Below are 17,204 nucleotides of genomic sequence, written 5' to 3' on the forward strand. Positions count from 1 at the left end.
ATAAAATTATTTAAAAAGAAAACTAATTTGCTATGTTTATTTCAGTTTATATTTCCAAAAGAAAAAACATTATAACAGAAAACTCATTGTCATTTTGGTTATTGAATTTGCTTGATGCCAAATATACTAAAAATGACCTCTTTTGACATTTGCATCGATTTTTCCATCTGGATTCCATTGGGTCCAAGTACAGGGTATAAAAGGTTCTAACAGAGTAATTTGTGTACCCAAAAAAAATTGATCATCGATAATCTTAACTAATCCTACATGAAACGGTTCTTTAAGGACATCAATGTGAAAAAGTGTTTCTTAACTCACTCAATGGCCGAGGCTAGGGCTCCGGAAGGGTCAAACCTGGACCTGTCTTGTATTTGAGCAAAATCGTCCCGCCCTTGCTAACTGAGCTACACCCCGAAGCAGTTCTAACACAATAGTATGTTGTCTAATACAATAGTCTTCCAAATATCTAAATTATGAAGTTAACATCGAGTGATAAAATGTTGTGATATTTCCATCTATGTCCAAAAGTATAACATGGTGATATCTCTGTCTAATGCATCATGTTAAAATCACATAAAATTAATTCATGAAGTTAACATGTTTTAGTAATATATTGTAATTCTTTTAATTCCAGCATCAATTATTGCATCCTAGTACATAGAATCAAAACTATCAAATATGGTAATACGTTGTCTAATTTGTCTGGTTTCAAGATTCATTAGTAAATAAGTTATGAAGTCAACGTTCTATTGTAATTCCTTAATGTCGACATCAAATCTTGCATACATATTCAATCCAAGTCTAGGTACTGAGAACCGACAAGTTAAGATGATAATACATTGTCTAATTCGTCATGTTTCAAGATTCACGAGATGATGAGAGCGGAAGTCAATATTCGTTGGGTTTCATGTCATTTTCTCGATCAATTTAAATTAACAATGAAACATATACACACAAAATGAAATAAGACAAGATTGAGAGTTGCATTTGTTATTACATGTGTGTGTGAGAGTTGATCATAGTTGCATTTATTGATCTAAAGACCTAATATATATATATATATATATATATATATATACGTTTGTAGTATACATATACATTGTTATTTCCCATATTCGATTTTCTCAAGAATAGATACATAATATATATATATATATATATATGTGTGTGTGTGTGTATAGATATATGTATGTATATGTGGTGTTGCAAAGAGCAATTGATTATGAAGGGTGTTAATGGGGGTGTGGAAAGCCCAAACCCGGACCCACATATCACGAAGATGGGTTCAACGTGAATGTTGGTTGGGAAGACATTCACAGGGATACTTGGAAAAAGTTTGGAATTTATTTATTATATTATAATATAAGAGTTTTTGATTTCATTAGCTTGATTAAAACTAAGGAAAGAGTGGAGTGAAATTCCAGAAATAACCCTACGACTCTTCCCCACACCCACTTTTCATGGACCAAGATAATGCATATATTTTATCATGAATTGAAAGATATCCAAGAATTCGTGGAAGTGTGTGCTTAGAATCTCTTCATATACCATTTAAAATTTGGGATTTGTTTTAAGTAAATTCAAAAATAAACAACTTAAATGAATAATGATTTTACAAATAATAAAAATATTAATAAATATGTAATGACATTTATTTCGTCATACGGTTAATATTATTACCGTATATGTAATTCTTATTAGACTATGCATATGTACAAGAAGAACCAAACACTAAGATGGTCGATTTGCAAAAAATGCAAGTCAAACAAAAAATCACATGTTATTCTAGAGCTAAATCACATCTTACAACACGTCAAGAAACACGACTAAAGTCGAGTGAAAACCCACACTTCTCTTTTGATTATGTAGTTCTTAAACATTTGCATGAAATTTACCTTCTAGTTTTTCTTAATATAAATGAAAACGATGCATCAAATATTGATTTCTGGAGCTAATTTAAATTTAGATAATTATCTTTCTATATATATTGTTAACATGTGTTGAATATTTCTGATTTTAATCCAAAACAAGAGCATGGGTCTGCCAATTATTAACGTCGTAGTTGCATTTGAAAGTAAAAATAGTTAATTAATGGGTCAAAACGACAACTAACGTTGGTACCATTTTATTTATGATCGAGAGAGTCAAATGGCAATTAAAGAGTCACATGACCTTGGCTTGCAAACATCCTCAGAGAAACTATAGTAACTAGACCAAAAGGAATCTAACCCACTACCCCTATATGAACATGGCCTCTCTCTCTCTCTCTCTCTCTCTCTCTCTCTCTATATATATATATATATATATATATCTATATAATTAACTTAGCAGCAATAGTAATATAAACGAAACCACAACCTACCAACAATTAATGCAAACCACAAAACGAGATCCGACACTGAAGTCTTATACAATTTTAAAAAACATAAAGTTATTGCAAAAACTTATGATGATAAACAAATAGCATTTATTTAAGTGGGACATTTACCATATCTTTATCGAGTAAACGACTACATTATTTCGAAGCTGTTTATCAAACGTTTATTGAATAAGTGTTTACCGACAAAAAACATTACCCTTTCTTACCTTATCATGCACCAATTAATCTCGACCATTAAAACGAATTGTTGGTAAGCATCTTAAACTCATACCGGGTAAGGGGCTGTTTACCAAACACTTACCCTGTAAATTTAACACTATCGTTTACTTACCGGATAAGATTTTAGTCCACCAAAACAGTATCGTATGCAACAATTTACCCGGCAAGCGCTTACCGTGGTAAGAGTCATCGCCTTCACTTACCGGGCAAGACTCTTGGTCCTTGTGTTGCTCTTACCGGATAAGATTTTTGATCTTTACCATATTCATCCGGTAAGGTAAAATGACTTGGTGTTCACTTACCCGAGTAAGCGTTTGGTAAACGGCCCCTAAGAGTCTTTTTTCTCACTTAATGGGAGAGACTTCGGGTCCTTGATATGTCTCTTACTAAGTAAAGTTCTCAGTTTTTGTCATGCTCAAGATATCAGTAAATGTTTACCCGATAAGTGTTTAGTATATGACCCTCACTTACCTTACCTTATTAGGTAACATTTTGGGCTTATAATTTCAAATACATTAATATAGAAAATTTGAAATACCAAAAAGTATAATGTTTAATTATTGTGTAATTTAGCTTAACATGTTGATTCATTAATCAATTTAAAGAATCAATGGAAAATCCAAATACAAATTGTTTTCCGATTATTGGGTTATTTGTTTTCATATATCGTAATCACATGCATAAACTTAAACCTTACTGAGCTGCTCATATAGAGAGTGGTTATTAATGTAATCTAACAATTTAAAGAGAAAGATTCCAAGGTACAATAGATTAAAAGGCAAAACCCCACATCATAATATGTACTTAATGATTCTCACGAGGCTTCTGAACCATTTGTTATAATTTTAGTCCTACTTCAGAAATCGTAGAACCCTAAAAACGATTCTCTCAACACCAACACTAACACCTAGAGAGACTGCATTTAATGACTTCCACATGATTCCAAGCTTCTAATCTTCTATTCCAAGAAAAACAGCTCTCTTTCCCTAGTTGTCTTTGGCTTTGGATAATGTAAAATTTTGGATATTTTAAATACCAATACCACCGAATTTCTCTTACCACCCATATATGCAACGTAACTGTCTATGTTTTTTTCCATCGATAATGGAAAAACAACACGACAAAATACCATTTTTATTCTACTTTTCTTTTCATCTACCTTAAAACCACCCTATTCCACTATTCAAACTACACCATCCAAAAACTTCTAAGGAATCTAAATACCCCTCAAAATATATGTGCATGAAGGGTCGCTATGGATGCTTGGGCTGTCTCTGCGAAATAGTATATAATAAAAACTTTTTGTTTCATATTTGGTACGAATTAAACTGAGATAGAAGATTCTCGAGTGTCCTAACAAAATATATAGGACAAAAATTAAAGAGATGGAACAAGATTGGTAAATTACTAAGAGCATCTCCAATAGACTCTCTAAAATAGAGAAGATGAAGATTTTATTCTCTATATTGCTGCAACCGATTCTCTATAATATTCTTTAATTAGAGAAAACATGGAAAAAGAACTCTAAGTCTAAAGAATTCTCTAAAATTTGAAAAGTTCAAAAAAATAGTCAATAATTAAGTCCCTAAACTATTTTTTCCTTGAACAAACCATTGAACTTTTTTCATTTTAAATGATTAAATCTCTAAACATTTCTTTTAATAAATCAAAGCATCAAACTTATAAAAAATTGATTACTTACATCATGAGATTGATTTTATTCATCATTTTTTTCCTGAACTTTTCTTTTCTCTAAAACTTGATGTAGGAAGAAAGAAATGATTGTTTTATTCAATCTCATTTATTCAATTTCACCCATGAGATTGAATCATTATTATTTTATATGAAGTTTTTTTTATTAACTTGCATATCTAACTCGCTATGCAAGCCGACTAATCCCAAGGTGGTCACCTGTTTTGCAGATAGCCTGGAGTCACCGCATTTGAACCTCCGTAGTCACAAGGGGATCTTTATTCCTCCTTGGATTTGAATCTGGGACCTCTGGTACTTTTGACCTTTGGAGCTAAGCTCCCTTGTGGTTTTATATAAAGTTTTTTTAACAAGTGTATTGGAATAATAAGGTTAGAGAATATTATAATAATACAATTTATGTTAAAATCTCAAAAATAGAGAATCTGTTGAAGTTGAATGTAACTTTTTTTAGAGATTTTAACTTTTCGTTCTTTATTTTAGAAAAAATTATAGAGAAGTTGTTAGGATTTGCTCTAAACTACTCATGTCAAATTTAAACCTTAAAACCTTTCACACTTCTTTTACGGACTATCTCAATCCAATCATCTCGACCAGTCCATGGCTTCCGATGTTTAATCTAAAAGTTGTGGGAACATATGAGTGATCTCGTGAGGAATTGAAATAGGACGAATTAGTAGGAGGGGATGAGTTTGGATATATGTTTTTATCTTGTTTACAAGAGAAAACAAAAACACCACCTAACCACCCCCACCCCAAAAACACTTTTATTGTTTTAGCTTTCAATGAAACAAATAATGTCTTTTAAATGTTTACAACCCTTCGCATCAAACAATAATATAATTATAACACTTTTAGGTGTTTGTTATACTTTCAAGATTGTATTTGCTTAGTCAAAATTTCCTCAATATTATTAATTATTCCCATGAAAATCTAACCGGTAAACCAAAAAGAAAAATGACATCAAGATATTTAATATAAAGGTGTGTTTGGTTGGTTTTCTATAAAGTTCTGCATGAATTAATAAAGTTTTTGTTTGTTAAAGTTTTTTTATAGATTAAAGGAGCATGTTTTTTTTAATTGAAGGGACGTATTTGAAAAAAAAAACTTAACTTTCTTCCATAATTATTGATTGTTTTCAAGGCATCAATATCAAACAAAAAGGGTTGCTCTTAACATGATTAGATGTTTAATGAAGAAACCATTTTTTATGTCATAAAGTTGCTACGAAATGGTTATGTATAGCTAACTAAATATGTTTTTAGTCCCATTAAACTCATTAAGCTACTAAAAAACGGTCTCAAAGTTGAGTATGAGAATCTCTTCTAAACCTATTTTTAAGTGTTGGTCAAATAATCGTGATCTTGGTATTTCAAACCCCAAAACACTTCAAATGAAACCGTGAGAAGGGTGGGAAGAAAAAAGAATCTAACATGGTATTTCTTTGAAAAACAGCAAAACTAAAAGAATGAAAGTGATGTGTTGATTTTCTTCTTTTTAGTGAAGGAAATGTGTTGTTATTAGTTCACACAAGAGTTGGGTGTCAGTTTCAGGGTCTCAAAGTTTCAAACCCCTAGGATTTAAAGAAGTAGAAGTAGAAATAGAAGTAGAAGAAGATGAAGGGTAGGGTAGGGTAGGGTAGGGTAGGGTAGGAAGAAGGGAAGGTGGGGACAGGATGAGAACCTTGTAAACATTAGTTTATAAAAAACGAAGGATGTGATTTTGAATAAAGTAAGAAGAAAAACAGACATCTTTCCCCGTCTTGAAGAAATATAAAAACGTGAGATCTCCAATGCAAACATTGAATGCAAATTTGATGATTTGGAAGATTCGGTTCTGGGGATGTGCGTGCGTTCCCATTTTTATAATCGTTAACACAAATGGAGACAAGAAGGCAATCTTTGACAATTTATGGTGGGGTGGGTGGGCTTTGTGAAAATGACCAACAAGACATACTCTCCCCTCTTCCCACCTTCCCATCAAATTTCTACTATATCCATCTCCTAAAACTAACATATAACTCTAATAAATATAATTTTTAATCGTATTTCCCAAAATGAAATATGTTTTTTTTTCATTTTTTTATGGATGAATAAAGTAAACTTTCTATAACCAATATATAAAGTATTTTTTCTTAACCTTGTAAGCAAGCTGTTAGTTAAATGCTCAAGGAATATGTTAAAAAAGCATTTTTAATAGATTTTATAAATAGAGAAAATGAAGATTTTATTTTCTTTTTTGCTTTAACAGATTCTTTATGTTTAATGAATTCTCTAAAATTTAGGGGTCGTTCTAAACGCTTACACGGTAAGTGTTTACCAGTCACTTTACCTTATAGAATGAATATGACAAAGATTGAGAATCTTACTTGGTAAGAACAACAAGAAAGACCAAGAGTCTTGTCCAGTAAGTGAGAATGACGACTCTTATCTAATAAGCATTTACCAGATTAAAAAATGTTCCATATGATGCCGTTTTAATAAACTGAAAATTACCCGGTAAGCAAAATGAAAGTGTTTATTACTCTTACCGAGTAAGCATCAAGTACACAGCCTCCCCATAATGTGAGAAGAGAGAGATGATTTTTCTATTCATTCCTATCAATGAAGATTAAGTTATTATTAAATTACTATAACTTTGTTTTTTTAAGAATACTCAGATGATAAAATTATAGAATATTTTAGTAATATAGTTAATGTTGAAAAATCCAAAACAAAAAAACTGTTGACTCAATCTCAATTATAAAGAATATGGTAGAGAAGCTCTAATAGTTATATCAGTAAAAAAAAAATTTATCTTATTATAATTAACAAATAGATTATTGTAAATGAAAGGTAGACATGTCATCTACAAGCATGATACTCGATTTTCTACCATGTTTTCTCTTGATAGTGTAGTATAAACTGCAAATTCAATTATGTTTCCCTTCACCGCCTTACCATGTTATATCTAAATTTTTTAAATGGAAATTATATATTTATGTCTCTTACATAAAAGCAACAAAAATAATTGTTAAAAGGGGTTCAGCAAAAGACTGACCTGAATTCCAATTGCCGGAACAGAAGGAGGTTGGAATTTCCAATGCAGAGAGGGTTCTATTCAAAAAGTTCCAAAACTGCAAAAATGCCATCTATAAAAAAATTCTGAAGAGAAGTAAATAATAGAGAGTAATAATAATACTGTAATAATAGTTGACAGAGGCAATAGGCATGTGATTCCAGGGGCAAGGGACCATGCCATTTTGTTGCTGCAGGTTTACTCTTTTAAACTTACAATTATTGTGACTTCAGCTAGGGCCTCATTAATTACATACTACTTATTCATGTAAAGCTTACCTAAGGTTGATGACCCAAAAAAATGATGTTTTTCTTCCATTCTTCGATGTCGGTTTATCATATGATCATCCAGAAGATTATTGTCGATGATAAGAATAGAACGGTGAACAATAAAAAATGAAGTTTCTCTAATTCAATTTCAAGTTGATGTTTGAACCATCTTCAGTCCAGAACATATAGATAAGTTTGCTAACAGGCAAGAAACTAAGCCGCCATTTACCAACACAAATTGGATAACCCCTAATTGGGGAAGAGTATGGTCTGGGTTAAAGGTTTAGAAATGCCGACTGAAAAGGGTAGTTTACCAAGTGTAGTAAATGTGCTTACTGATAAAATAGCTTTATCATCTTATGCTGACTTGGTAAGTGAAACTAATAGTGCTCACAGAGTAGGTGCTTGGTCACTATCAGTCAAATGGGTCTTTATGTAAACTAGTTGATGCTTACCAAGTCAGCACCACTGGGCAGTAGAGAAAAAAGCCCTAATTTGCAACAAGTAGCTAAAAGCTATAACATGATTATCTTTTGGGAATCTTGGTTCCCGAGTAAGACCATACAGTTAGAGTTGTAACGTCCCATAGAGAAACAAAATACAATAAATTCATGAACTTAATCATCAAGAACTGAAGTCATTTATAACTGACTGAGAAATAGAAAACCTATTATCTGAGAGCCAAAAATGCCAGCCTTTTTTTTAACCAGGTTGAGGCGTAATGGTTGAGGTCCTAGGAATGTGGTGGAATATCACATTTGCCCGATGTTCGATTCTAGGTGTCCACAACAATTGTAGCAACTGAATTTATCAGGAATGGTTTCTTACGGTCACAATTTATCGGAATTAGTCCAGACATAGTGTAATACATCCTTCCAAAAGAAAATTACCAGCCTTTTTAATGAAAGGGTTACAATTTTTCTTGGATTGAGATGGTCCAAAAGAATACTTGTTCTGTTGTTCAGGATTCAGGAATGTCATGTACATTATCCTAAATCCTAATACATTAGAGTTGGGCCAATGATACTCAGGCCCACCCAGGCAGTTTATCAGTAACCCATGGTAATGAGAAGAGGAAAGGATACATAGCACACAATAGCATAACAAAATTTAATGACAGGGTATTGTCATGCAGAGAATATTAGTGGGATTCTTTGGTTAAATAACCTTCTGTCTTATTTTATATGCATGACCTTCCAACATGTTCGAGAATGGCACTCCTTAACAAAAAGAATACACTTTCATACACTATAATGCCTAAAAAGCAATCAAAAGGTCATGGATTTAAAAGGCACAGGAGACCATTTAGCTATATAACCTGTATTTAGTAGGGCAGGATCTGATGAGCTTTCAGTTTGGATGCCAATTGTTGAGGAACTTATGAAACAGGAGAAACAAACTGAACAAGGAACTGAAGAAAATTAAGGCGCACATCTGCAACTATCTTTAAGGTGTTATTTGATCTGACTTGCGAAGAGTTTGGATTGAGTTTGTTCCTACCAACATTTGCTCCAAAGCGATCTCTGAAAATCATTGGATGAGAATTGTATGGATAAAAATCTGCTATCCCAATTTTCACCGTCTCATCCATGGCCACCAATCATGTGAAAACACATAATTTTTTTATATAATGTGAATTTATTTAATTGGTGTTTTTATTCTCTCTCTACTAATGTGTTTTCACGAGATTGTAGACAGGGATGGGAGGAAGAAATTTGGGATGACAAATTTATATCGGAATTGTATTAGAGTTCCTTCTAAGCATTTCAGCAAGAAATATTTGTAAATTTTAACTTTCTTTGTAACTAAGCATGATCTTGGCCTCTTGGGTTACCTCAATTAAACTGCCTATAGATTATAGATCTATTATTCATAATCAAGGAAATTTGTCAATGATATATGTTAATATAATAAATTGAAAAAACACACAACAACTAGATAGAAGCTAATTGTGCAAGTAGATAGGATAAAAGCAGCAATAGTGACAGAATGCTTTGCAGTGGATGTCCTCTGTTGTCACAAAATACATCCATGACTCCATGAGTTGTATCTTATCAAATGGCATGATAGGGAAGGATTATGGATACTCCTTAAATCTTACACGTATTTACCACTTTAGAGGCATCCTTCTTTCATAAAACACCAAACAGCTACTATCTTCCTTCTTATTACATGTACTGATAATTCGATGGATTGGTGCTAAAGCACGAATACTGAATACTATAGATATAACCAATGAAATGTGTTATTACCCTGTGAAATCCAGCATAATATTTATTAGATGTTTTATTACAAGCATATTAAAGCACTTTATAGAGAGAATGACTATGACAGCAGTAGAAATAAAGGGAAAGCACATGGACCTTATGTGCCATGTGATCTGCTGATAATCTGCTATAACCTTCGAAGTTCTTTAAGTTTTCGTGCGTTATGCTCCTTAATTCCATTCCTGAACCGAACGCTAGCTGAATGCTGCTTCTCTTTGAAGACGAGCATGGTAACTTTGTCATGTTTGGCTATTTTCCTTTCCAAGTATTCTACTGCCTGTGCCTGGACTGATTTCTCATCAAACAGCTTATGCAATGAGGAATTAGCACCAAATAGAAGTGTTGTCCCATGTAAAAAGTTCAACCATGATATCCATGCAAACACCAGTAAGTGTAATAGATTTCCTAACTAAGGAGTCATCAAATGTGAAGAGAAATATAACCAAAAGTGTTTCATTGACATAACACTTACCCTCATTGAGAGCCCTAGGCATTAGAAGTGCCTGGTCTTGATACAAGGAAAAGGGGTAAATAAGACATACCAGATTGTGACGCAGCTTTGACCATAGCTATGTCCTTCAGTCTCTTCACTTTTCTAATTGCTTCCATGTCTTCAGAGAATGCATCTGTGTCCTTTATTTTGACCATATTATTTGTTTGAAAGCATGCAAGTGCTTTCTCACATGCCTACAGAATAATTAAAAACTTTAAGATGAATAGACAAAATCCAATGGACTTGTCTGTAAGTACGGAAGCTGGAAAGTTGGAACAAAGAAAGTAAAGTTACGGATAGGAATTAGGATAGAGATAGAAAGTTGAAACTCTAGCCAGACTATTGATTTTTATGAACATGTTAGCAAAGACTTGACAGCTATCAATGATGGCTGACAAAGTAAAGAAATGAGTTGTGAAGGCATCGCAAACATATCCACACTGCATAGTTGTATGAAAAGCGAATAGCTACTTGGATCCACAAACTGGATTAGAAAAAATTGAGCAGTAAATCTTGTGTTGCAACTACCACCATCAAATGCATAATGACGAGTACTAGATAACAAATTAAGAAATCCTAGAAGAGCTTGAGTATATTCTCATCATCACATGCTTTAATTCTAAATGCATATTAGCTCATGTTTCCATATCTGGAAACAAATTGACGACACTGACTATCATAGAAACGTCGACCAAAAACACATGCCAAACACAGATATTGGTACCCACCTACAGCCAATCCAAGCAATAAAACATTTACAGAATAGTTATATACTACAAGAGTTGCAATTTCCCACCCGAATACAAAATTGGATTTCATCTTTGCAATTTTCCTGGAGAAGTTCCAGAGAGCCAGCCTTGTATTTTGTTCATGGAAACTCAACTCTGTTTAAGAACTGGAATACAATTATGTTTTAGAAGTTACATCATCTTAAGTTATGCTGATTTATTTGTCAAATTACTAAATAAAAGAGCTTGATGTCATGTTATGTTGCAAGAACATCAATTTAACAATGCCAATACATGATACACGGATACCAAGATTCAGAGATTTAAGTTTGGCGAAACAGGGGTACATTTAATGTGTATTGTACAAATCTTAAAAACCAGGAATAAAAGAAAGAAGTTACTTCATAATTCATGCATTCAATATGTAAGATAAATACACACTAAACCCATCTTATCATGCTTTTACGCCCATTTTAGTCCACTATTAGAAAAAGATTACTTCTTATGATGTCTCGTTTTCCGTCAAAGTCACATTCATGCCAAGACAAATCACCTTTCTCGCAATAGCATAAAACTTATTCTCGAGGGCATGCTCAGCAAACATGAACCATTCTCTGTATGAAACCTGTAGCCAGTGATCTGTAACAGATTTCAGTTCGCGTAGAACCAATCCCTCATATCTCAAAGCCAAGCAACTCTGAAAATAACGAACATGAAAAAGAGCATCTAGACACATATATTCGGCAATAATACATGACAAAATCAAAAGCGCCATAAATACTGAAAATAGAGAACACAAGTACGCATGCGTGCAGAATGTATCAACATGACCAAGACAGAATCTAAACAAATTGATATTGTAGTAGGTTTGAATTTGATATCTGTATAACAATGCAAAAAAAGCAAGCAAAGCCATTTAATAAAGCATTTGAGTTAAGTTTTCTCATAAATGATCTGTATAAGCTCTTTAGTAATGCAACTGAAGTATCATAAATCGATCTAACAAATGATGCTTCAACCTTCTCAGTTTAGCTTCATTCGAGCTCTGCATGCATTATCCAGGATGAGCAAGTCCTCCAACCTCCCTACTTTATAGATACCATTTCCACTGTGACTTAATGTTCCTAACTCAAATTTCTCTCTTCATCTAATCAAACCTTAGTATACCACAAATTAAAGGCCAATCTGATCCTCTAATGAGAGACATTAAGACTTGTACAATTTCAATGACAAATTCAGATCATTAACATAAGCCAGACTTCCGATTTTATCAAGTTGATGATTGGTCAGATAATGTGAAAATCCAAGGTTAATTGATCATGCTGATTCATGTAAACATGCACACATCATACGATATCCTGATACCTCCATTTTAAAACCCTAGCTACCAACACACACAAATGAATTGAAGAAAATGTATGAAATCAACGAATGGACATAGATATTCAAAAGGACATGCCTCTACATCGCCGGAAAGTGCAAAAGCGCGAACAAAAAACTCTAGGATCAGAAGCTGCTGATTAACAGATTTCTCCTTAAACTCTCGAAGAACGCATAGAGATTCATGCCTCATGAAGTCTATCACACTCGACCGGACATCTAGCAGCGATTTCACGTCTCTGATGATCAAAACCGACTCCAGAATGCGTAGAGTCCCGTCATCAAATCTGAACAAGTGAACGAAGTTCCGATCCGAAAGTGTGTGATCATACAATCAAAATTTAAATTATGGGAAGCAACATTTAAGGTTTGATAGAGAGAAATAGAGAAAACTAACCTTCTGTTCTGTACCAGAGAACGAAAGAGGGAAATTTGCTGGGAGATGCTCTCACTGTTACACATTGTAACAGTGGATTTGGCGCTTGATGACGACCAGAGGTATATATAAAACCATATTTCAAAATTGCCGGCAGAAGGTAAGATCAAAAAAAAATGGCCCATGCAGGTCTCGAACCTGCGACCTTCGCGTTATTAGCACGACGCTCTAACCAGCTGAGCTAATAGGCCATTTTGATAAGCGTTCAGATTAAATCTATTTATATAGTTATAAAACTCAGATGGAAGAGAAAAATTTGGCCCATGCAGGTCTCGAACCTGCGACCTTCGCGTTATTAGCACGACGCTCTAACCAACTGAGCTAATAGGCCATCTTGTTAAAATTCATTTATACTAAATTATCAAAATAATCATGGATAAAAACATATTTTTTTAAACCCAAAATAGCAGGAATGCTCAAAATACTGACCAATCCAATCCCAAAAAAACCTTTACATTGTGTAACCCGGCGCATATTTGATACAAAATTATATCAAACCGCATTTATTGGGTTGGGGTAATTTGAACCAACCCGATGAACCCAATACCTTTTCTATACTACGGATTTAATATGGTTGTCAAAGTTCTTGATTAATATATGTACATTAGACTAACTCGTAATTAATTATATTCAAAATTATATTACAATTTCAACCATCATTTTACGTTCTTATTTGCATGAAATTTCAACTTTTTTTTTGAGTTTATTAGCCTTTTTTGCATTTTATCATTTTGATTTTATTTCGTTTAAACAAAAAGTTTAGCTAGATTATAAAATGATGTACCAACAACTCAACTTGACCAACCCAACCCAACCCAACCCGGACGGTTAGCATTGGGTTGGGTTATTCAAATGCTTTCAACCCAGCCAACTTAACACATATGCATTCCCACATAATAGCATAACATTTTTCTTGGAGGGGGGGGGGGGGGGGGGGTCCTTTTCCATCGGAGCATTCGATGCCTCTTTTAACTATCTTAGGAGATCTCATATAAAAAAAAATCTCATTTCTATGTTAGCTCTTTAATTATTTTAGGAGATCTTATAAAAAAAATATAATATTAAAAAATCATTTGTAACTCTCTGGGTCCCTACCGACGTTGGGGTGCGAAAGCAGGTGGGTTGTTTACATGGACGGACCTAATGTGGTGGCATGGGTGGCACGTGCCACCGTATTATTTTGCGGCCGAAGGGTAAAAAATTTAAGTTTGTTAACGGTGCTACCGTATCGTTTTAGTAGGTGCTACCGTATTTCCCTGAAATCCAAATTGTGCAACTAAAACCCAAACAAAACAAAACCCAAATAACCAAAACCATACTTTTTGTAATTATTTTTGGTTATATATTGACCGTTTTCAAAAGATGAAGACGCATCAGGTACAAGTTTATGAGTTGTTTATCAGTACTTAGGGCTGTAAACGAACCGAACGGAGGCTTGTTCATGTTCGTTCGTTTAACTTAACTGAACAAACGAACGAACACGAACTGTAAACGAACAAAAATCTTTGTGTTCGTTCGTTTAGAAATAAGGTGTATTCGTGTTCGTTTATATTCGTTCGTAAACATGCTAAACGAACATAAACGAACGAACATAAACGAACGAGCTAAACGAACATAAACGAACGAACATAAACGAACGAGCTAAACGAACATAAATAAATATTATTTGAATTCAAAGTAAATAAATAAAAGATAATATATTAAACTTAATATATAAATGAACATAAACAAACGAATATAAACGAACGGTAAATGAACGAGSGTTCACGAACATAAATGAACGAACGAGACTCTTGTTCATGTTCGTTCGTTTAACTAAATGAACAAAAGAAAATAGTTCATATTCGTTCATTTATTAAATAAACGAACATAAACGAACTTCCCGCCGAACGGTTCACGAACGGTTCGTTGAACGTTCGGTTCATTTACAGCCCTATCGGTATAATAAAAACCATATTTTTTGTAATTATTTTTAAATGTATATTATACTATATTAATTATATGATGCCACTGTTTGAAAAAAATTCTGGGTCCGTTCCTGATTGTTTAGCTAACAAGAAGCAAAGTCTCCATCAACGCATATAAAACTGGTATAAGGAGTCAAATATGAAAAGAAACAAAAAACTTGCTCCATTTCGCTCCATGTATTAATTTTTATATGTCACTCCCTTCAAAGAATCTATGTTACTGTATGATGTGACATTATATTATATTAAATATGCATGTGACATTATGTCATGTTCATATTTTGTTTTGTTTAAAAGGTAAAAAATTATTAAATGATGTATATATAAGTTCCATTTCAAAAAAACCTAAAAAAACGAAAAACCAAAGAAAAACTTCATACAATCGAATCATTACAACAACACAGATCGAATTCTAGTTTGAATCCTTCCATGCCTTCAATCCCACCACCACCACCAAACCCACACAATGATTTCTTTTGATCCCCAACAACATTACAACATTCACTAACAGAAATTCAAACATCATACAACTAAAATCATGATTTTAAGCAAATAAATTAGATTTTTTCGTGAGTTTTATTTAGATTATTGAGGTAAAATGGATAAAAGTATTTTAAATTTTAATGTTATTATTTTCTTCTAATTATATATATATATATATACATATCCCGATTTATTCTGAGGCTTAGGAGAATGAAGCAGCCTCGCCCCGAGTGTGAGTGAACTCCCTTCTACTTCCAGGCAATAGGACTAAACCTAAATTATCTTCTCTTCTCTCCGTTAAGTCCAATTAAATAAATGATATTTTTTTTTTGTCATTTTACCTGTTTTCTTAATTTTATTGTTTTACAAAAACTATCAAACTTTAGGCTGCGTTTGGTACATGGGACGAGACATGACGGGACAAAACTCAATGTCTCACGTTTGTTGCAGCATGAGACAAAACAAGAACTCACTATCCCACGTTTGGCGCGACATGGGACAAGGACAAAAATTGGGACAATGTGAGACAACATGAGACAAAATATGTTTTTTCTTGTTCTACCAAAATAGGTGGAACAAGATGAGACAAGAATGAGACAGTTTTGGCCACCGCCACCTCCACTTCCTCTTCAACTACAACAACATTTTCCACTGCCTCCATAACCACCATCCACCAAGTCTATCGCCACCTCTACCATAGTCGACCACTTGACCACCACCGTCCATTGCCACCACCTTTACCACCATTCGCCACCTCCAACTCCTCCTCTATCACAACAACCTCCTTCACTACTGTCAGCCACCACCCATTACCACCAACACTACCACCGTTGGCCACCTCCACATCCTCCTATGGCACAACAACCTCCTCCATGACTTCCACAACCACCGTCGACCACTGTCTCTACCTCCATAACCACCGTCGGCCATCGACACCTCCACCATAACCAAAACCACCTCCATCACCATCACTGCCATCAACTATATCAAATTTGGTATCATTATATATATATATGTATATATATATATATATATATATTCATTTGTATGAAAATTGTGTACAAATATTTATAAATTAAATTATATAATTATTTACTTTATTTGTGTTAATTATAATTATTATATAATATTTAAAATCATCAAATAATTTTTGGGATAACTTGTTTAGTTCTTTCTGTCCGATCCTAATCGTATCAAACACCAGACATAATATTATTCTGGGTTTGGTGGCCGGAGTTTTAGATTTTTGTGGGTTATGGTGGTGATGGGTTTGGTGGCCGGTGCGGTGGTGATTTGGTCCCTGTGGTTTCGTCCCCGAAGATGGTTCATTTTGGTCTCAACATTTGGTCTCGACGATTTGGTCCCAACGATTGGCGTAGAGAGGTGATCCAATGAGGCGTATCACCGGAGATGACAAAGATCGTCCAGGGTTATCACCGGAGATGGCGTCGGGGGTGAGGGGTATCTGAATGTGATGAAGTTTGTCTGTGTATATGTATTGTGTGTCTGTGGTGTATGTGTCTGTATATATATTAATGATAATTATCTAACATGTCCGACGATTTTTCTGAAAGTAAGAAATTTAAGAAAACATGTAAAATAATAAAATACCTTTCATTAAATATAACGTGACAGACAAATCTATTAAAATAAAATTGAGGGACGAAAATTGTTAAAATTAACAAAAGTCAAGGACTAAAAGTAAATTTTATGTAACCATATTTTATCTACTAAATTTTATGGACTGATACTATATAATCTATACTATATTATAAAGCATTTGACTAAAACTCTTAAACTCTTAAAACTCTTAAA

The 17,204-nt window shown here is 33.5% G+C and overlaps 1 protein-coding gene and 2 non-coding genes across 3 annotated transcripts; all 3 read right to left on the reverse strand.

Moving 5' to 3' along the window:
- Positions 1–10,029: 10,029 nt before the first annotated feature.
- On the reverse strand, positions 10,030–12,965 carry LOC112517877. Its single transcript, XM_025125246.1, has 6 exons — positions 12,901–12,965; positions 12,583–12,790; positions 11,677–11,820; positions 11,070–11,123; positions 10,445–10,589; positions 10,030–10,307 (listed from the first exon to the last, which is right to left on the reverse strand). Exons 1-6 carry the CDS (start codon positions 12,963–12,965, stop codon positions 10,030–10,032), a joined length of 894 nt encoding a protein of 297 aa, XP_024981014.1.
- Positions 12,966–13,056: 91 nt separating this feature from the next.
- TRNAI-AAU lies at positions 13,057–13,130 on the reverse strand. The gene has a single exon. It is a non-coding gene; the product is annotated as a tRNA-Ile (tRNA).
- Positions 13,131–13,196: 66 nt separating this feature from the next.
- TRNAI-AAU lies at positions 13,197–13,270 on the reverse strand. Its single transcript has one exon. It is a non-coding gene; the product is annotated as a tRNA-Ile (tRNA).
- Positions 13,271–17,204: the final 3,934 nt, after the last annotated feature.

The sequence above is a fragment of the Cynara cardunculus genome (genome assembly GCF_001531365.2).
Source record: "Cynara cardunculus var. scolymus isolate 2C chromosome LG 9, CcrdV1, whole genome shotgun sequence".
NCBI classification, from domain to species: Eukaryota; Viridiplantae; Streptophyta; class Magnoliopsida; order Asterales; family Asteraceae; genus Cynara; species Cynara cardunculus.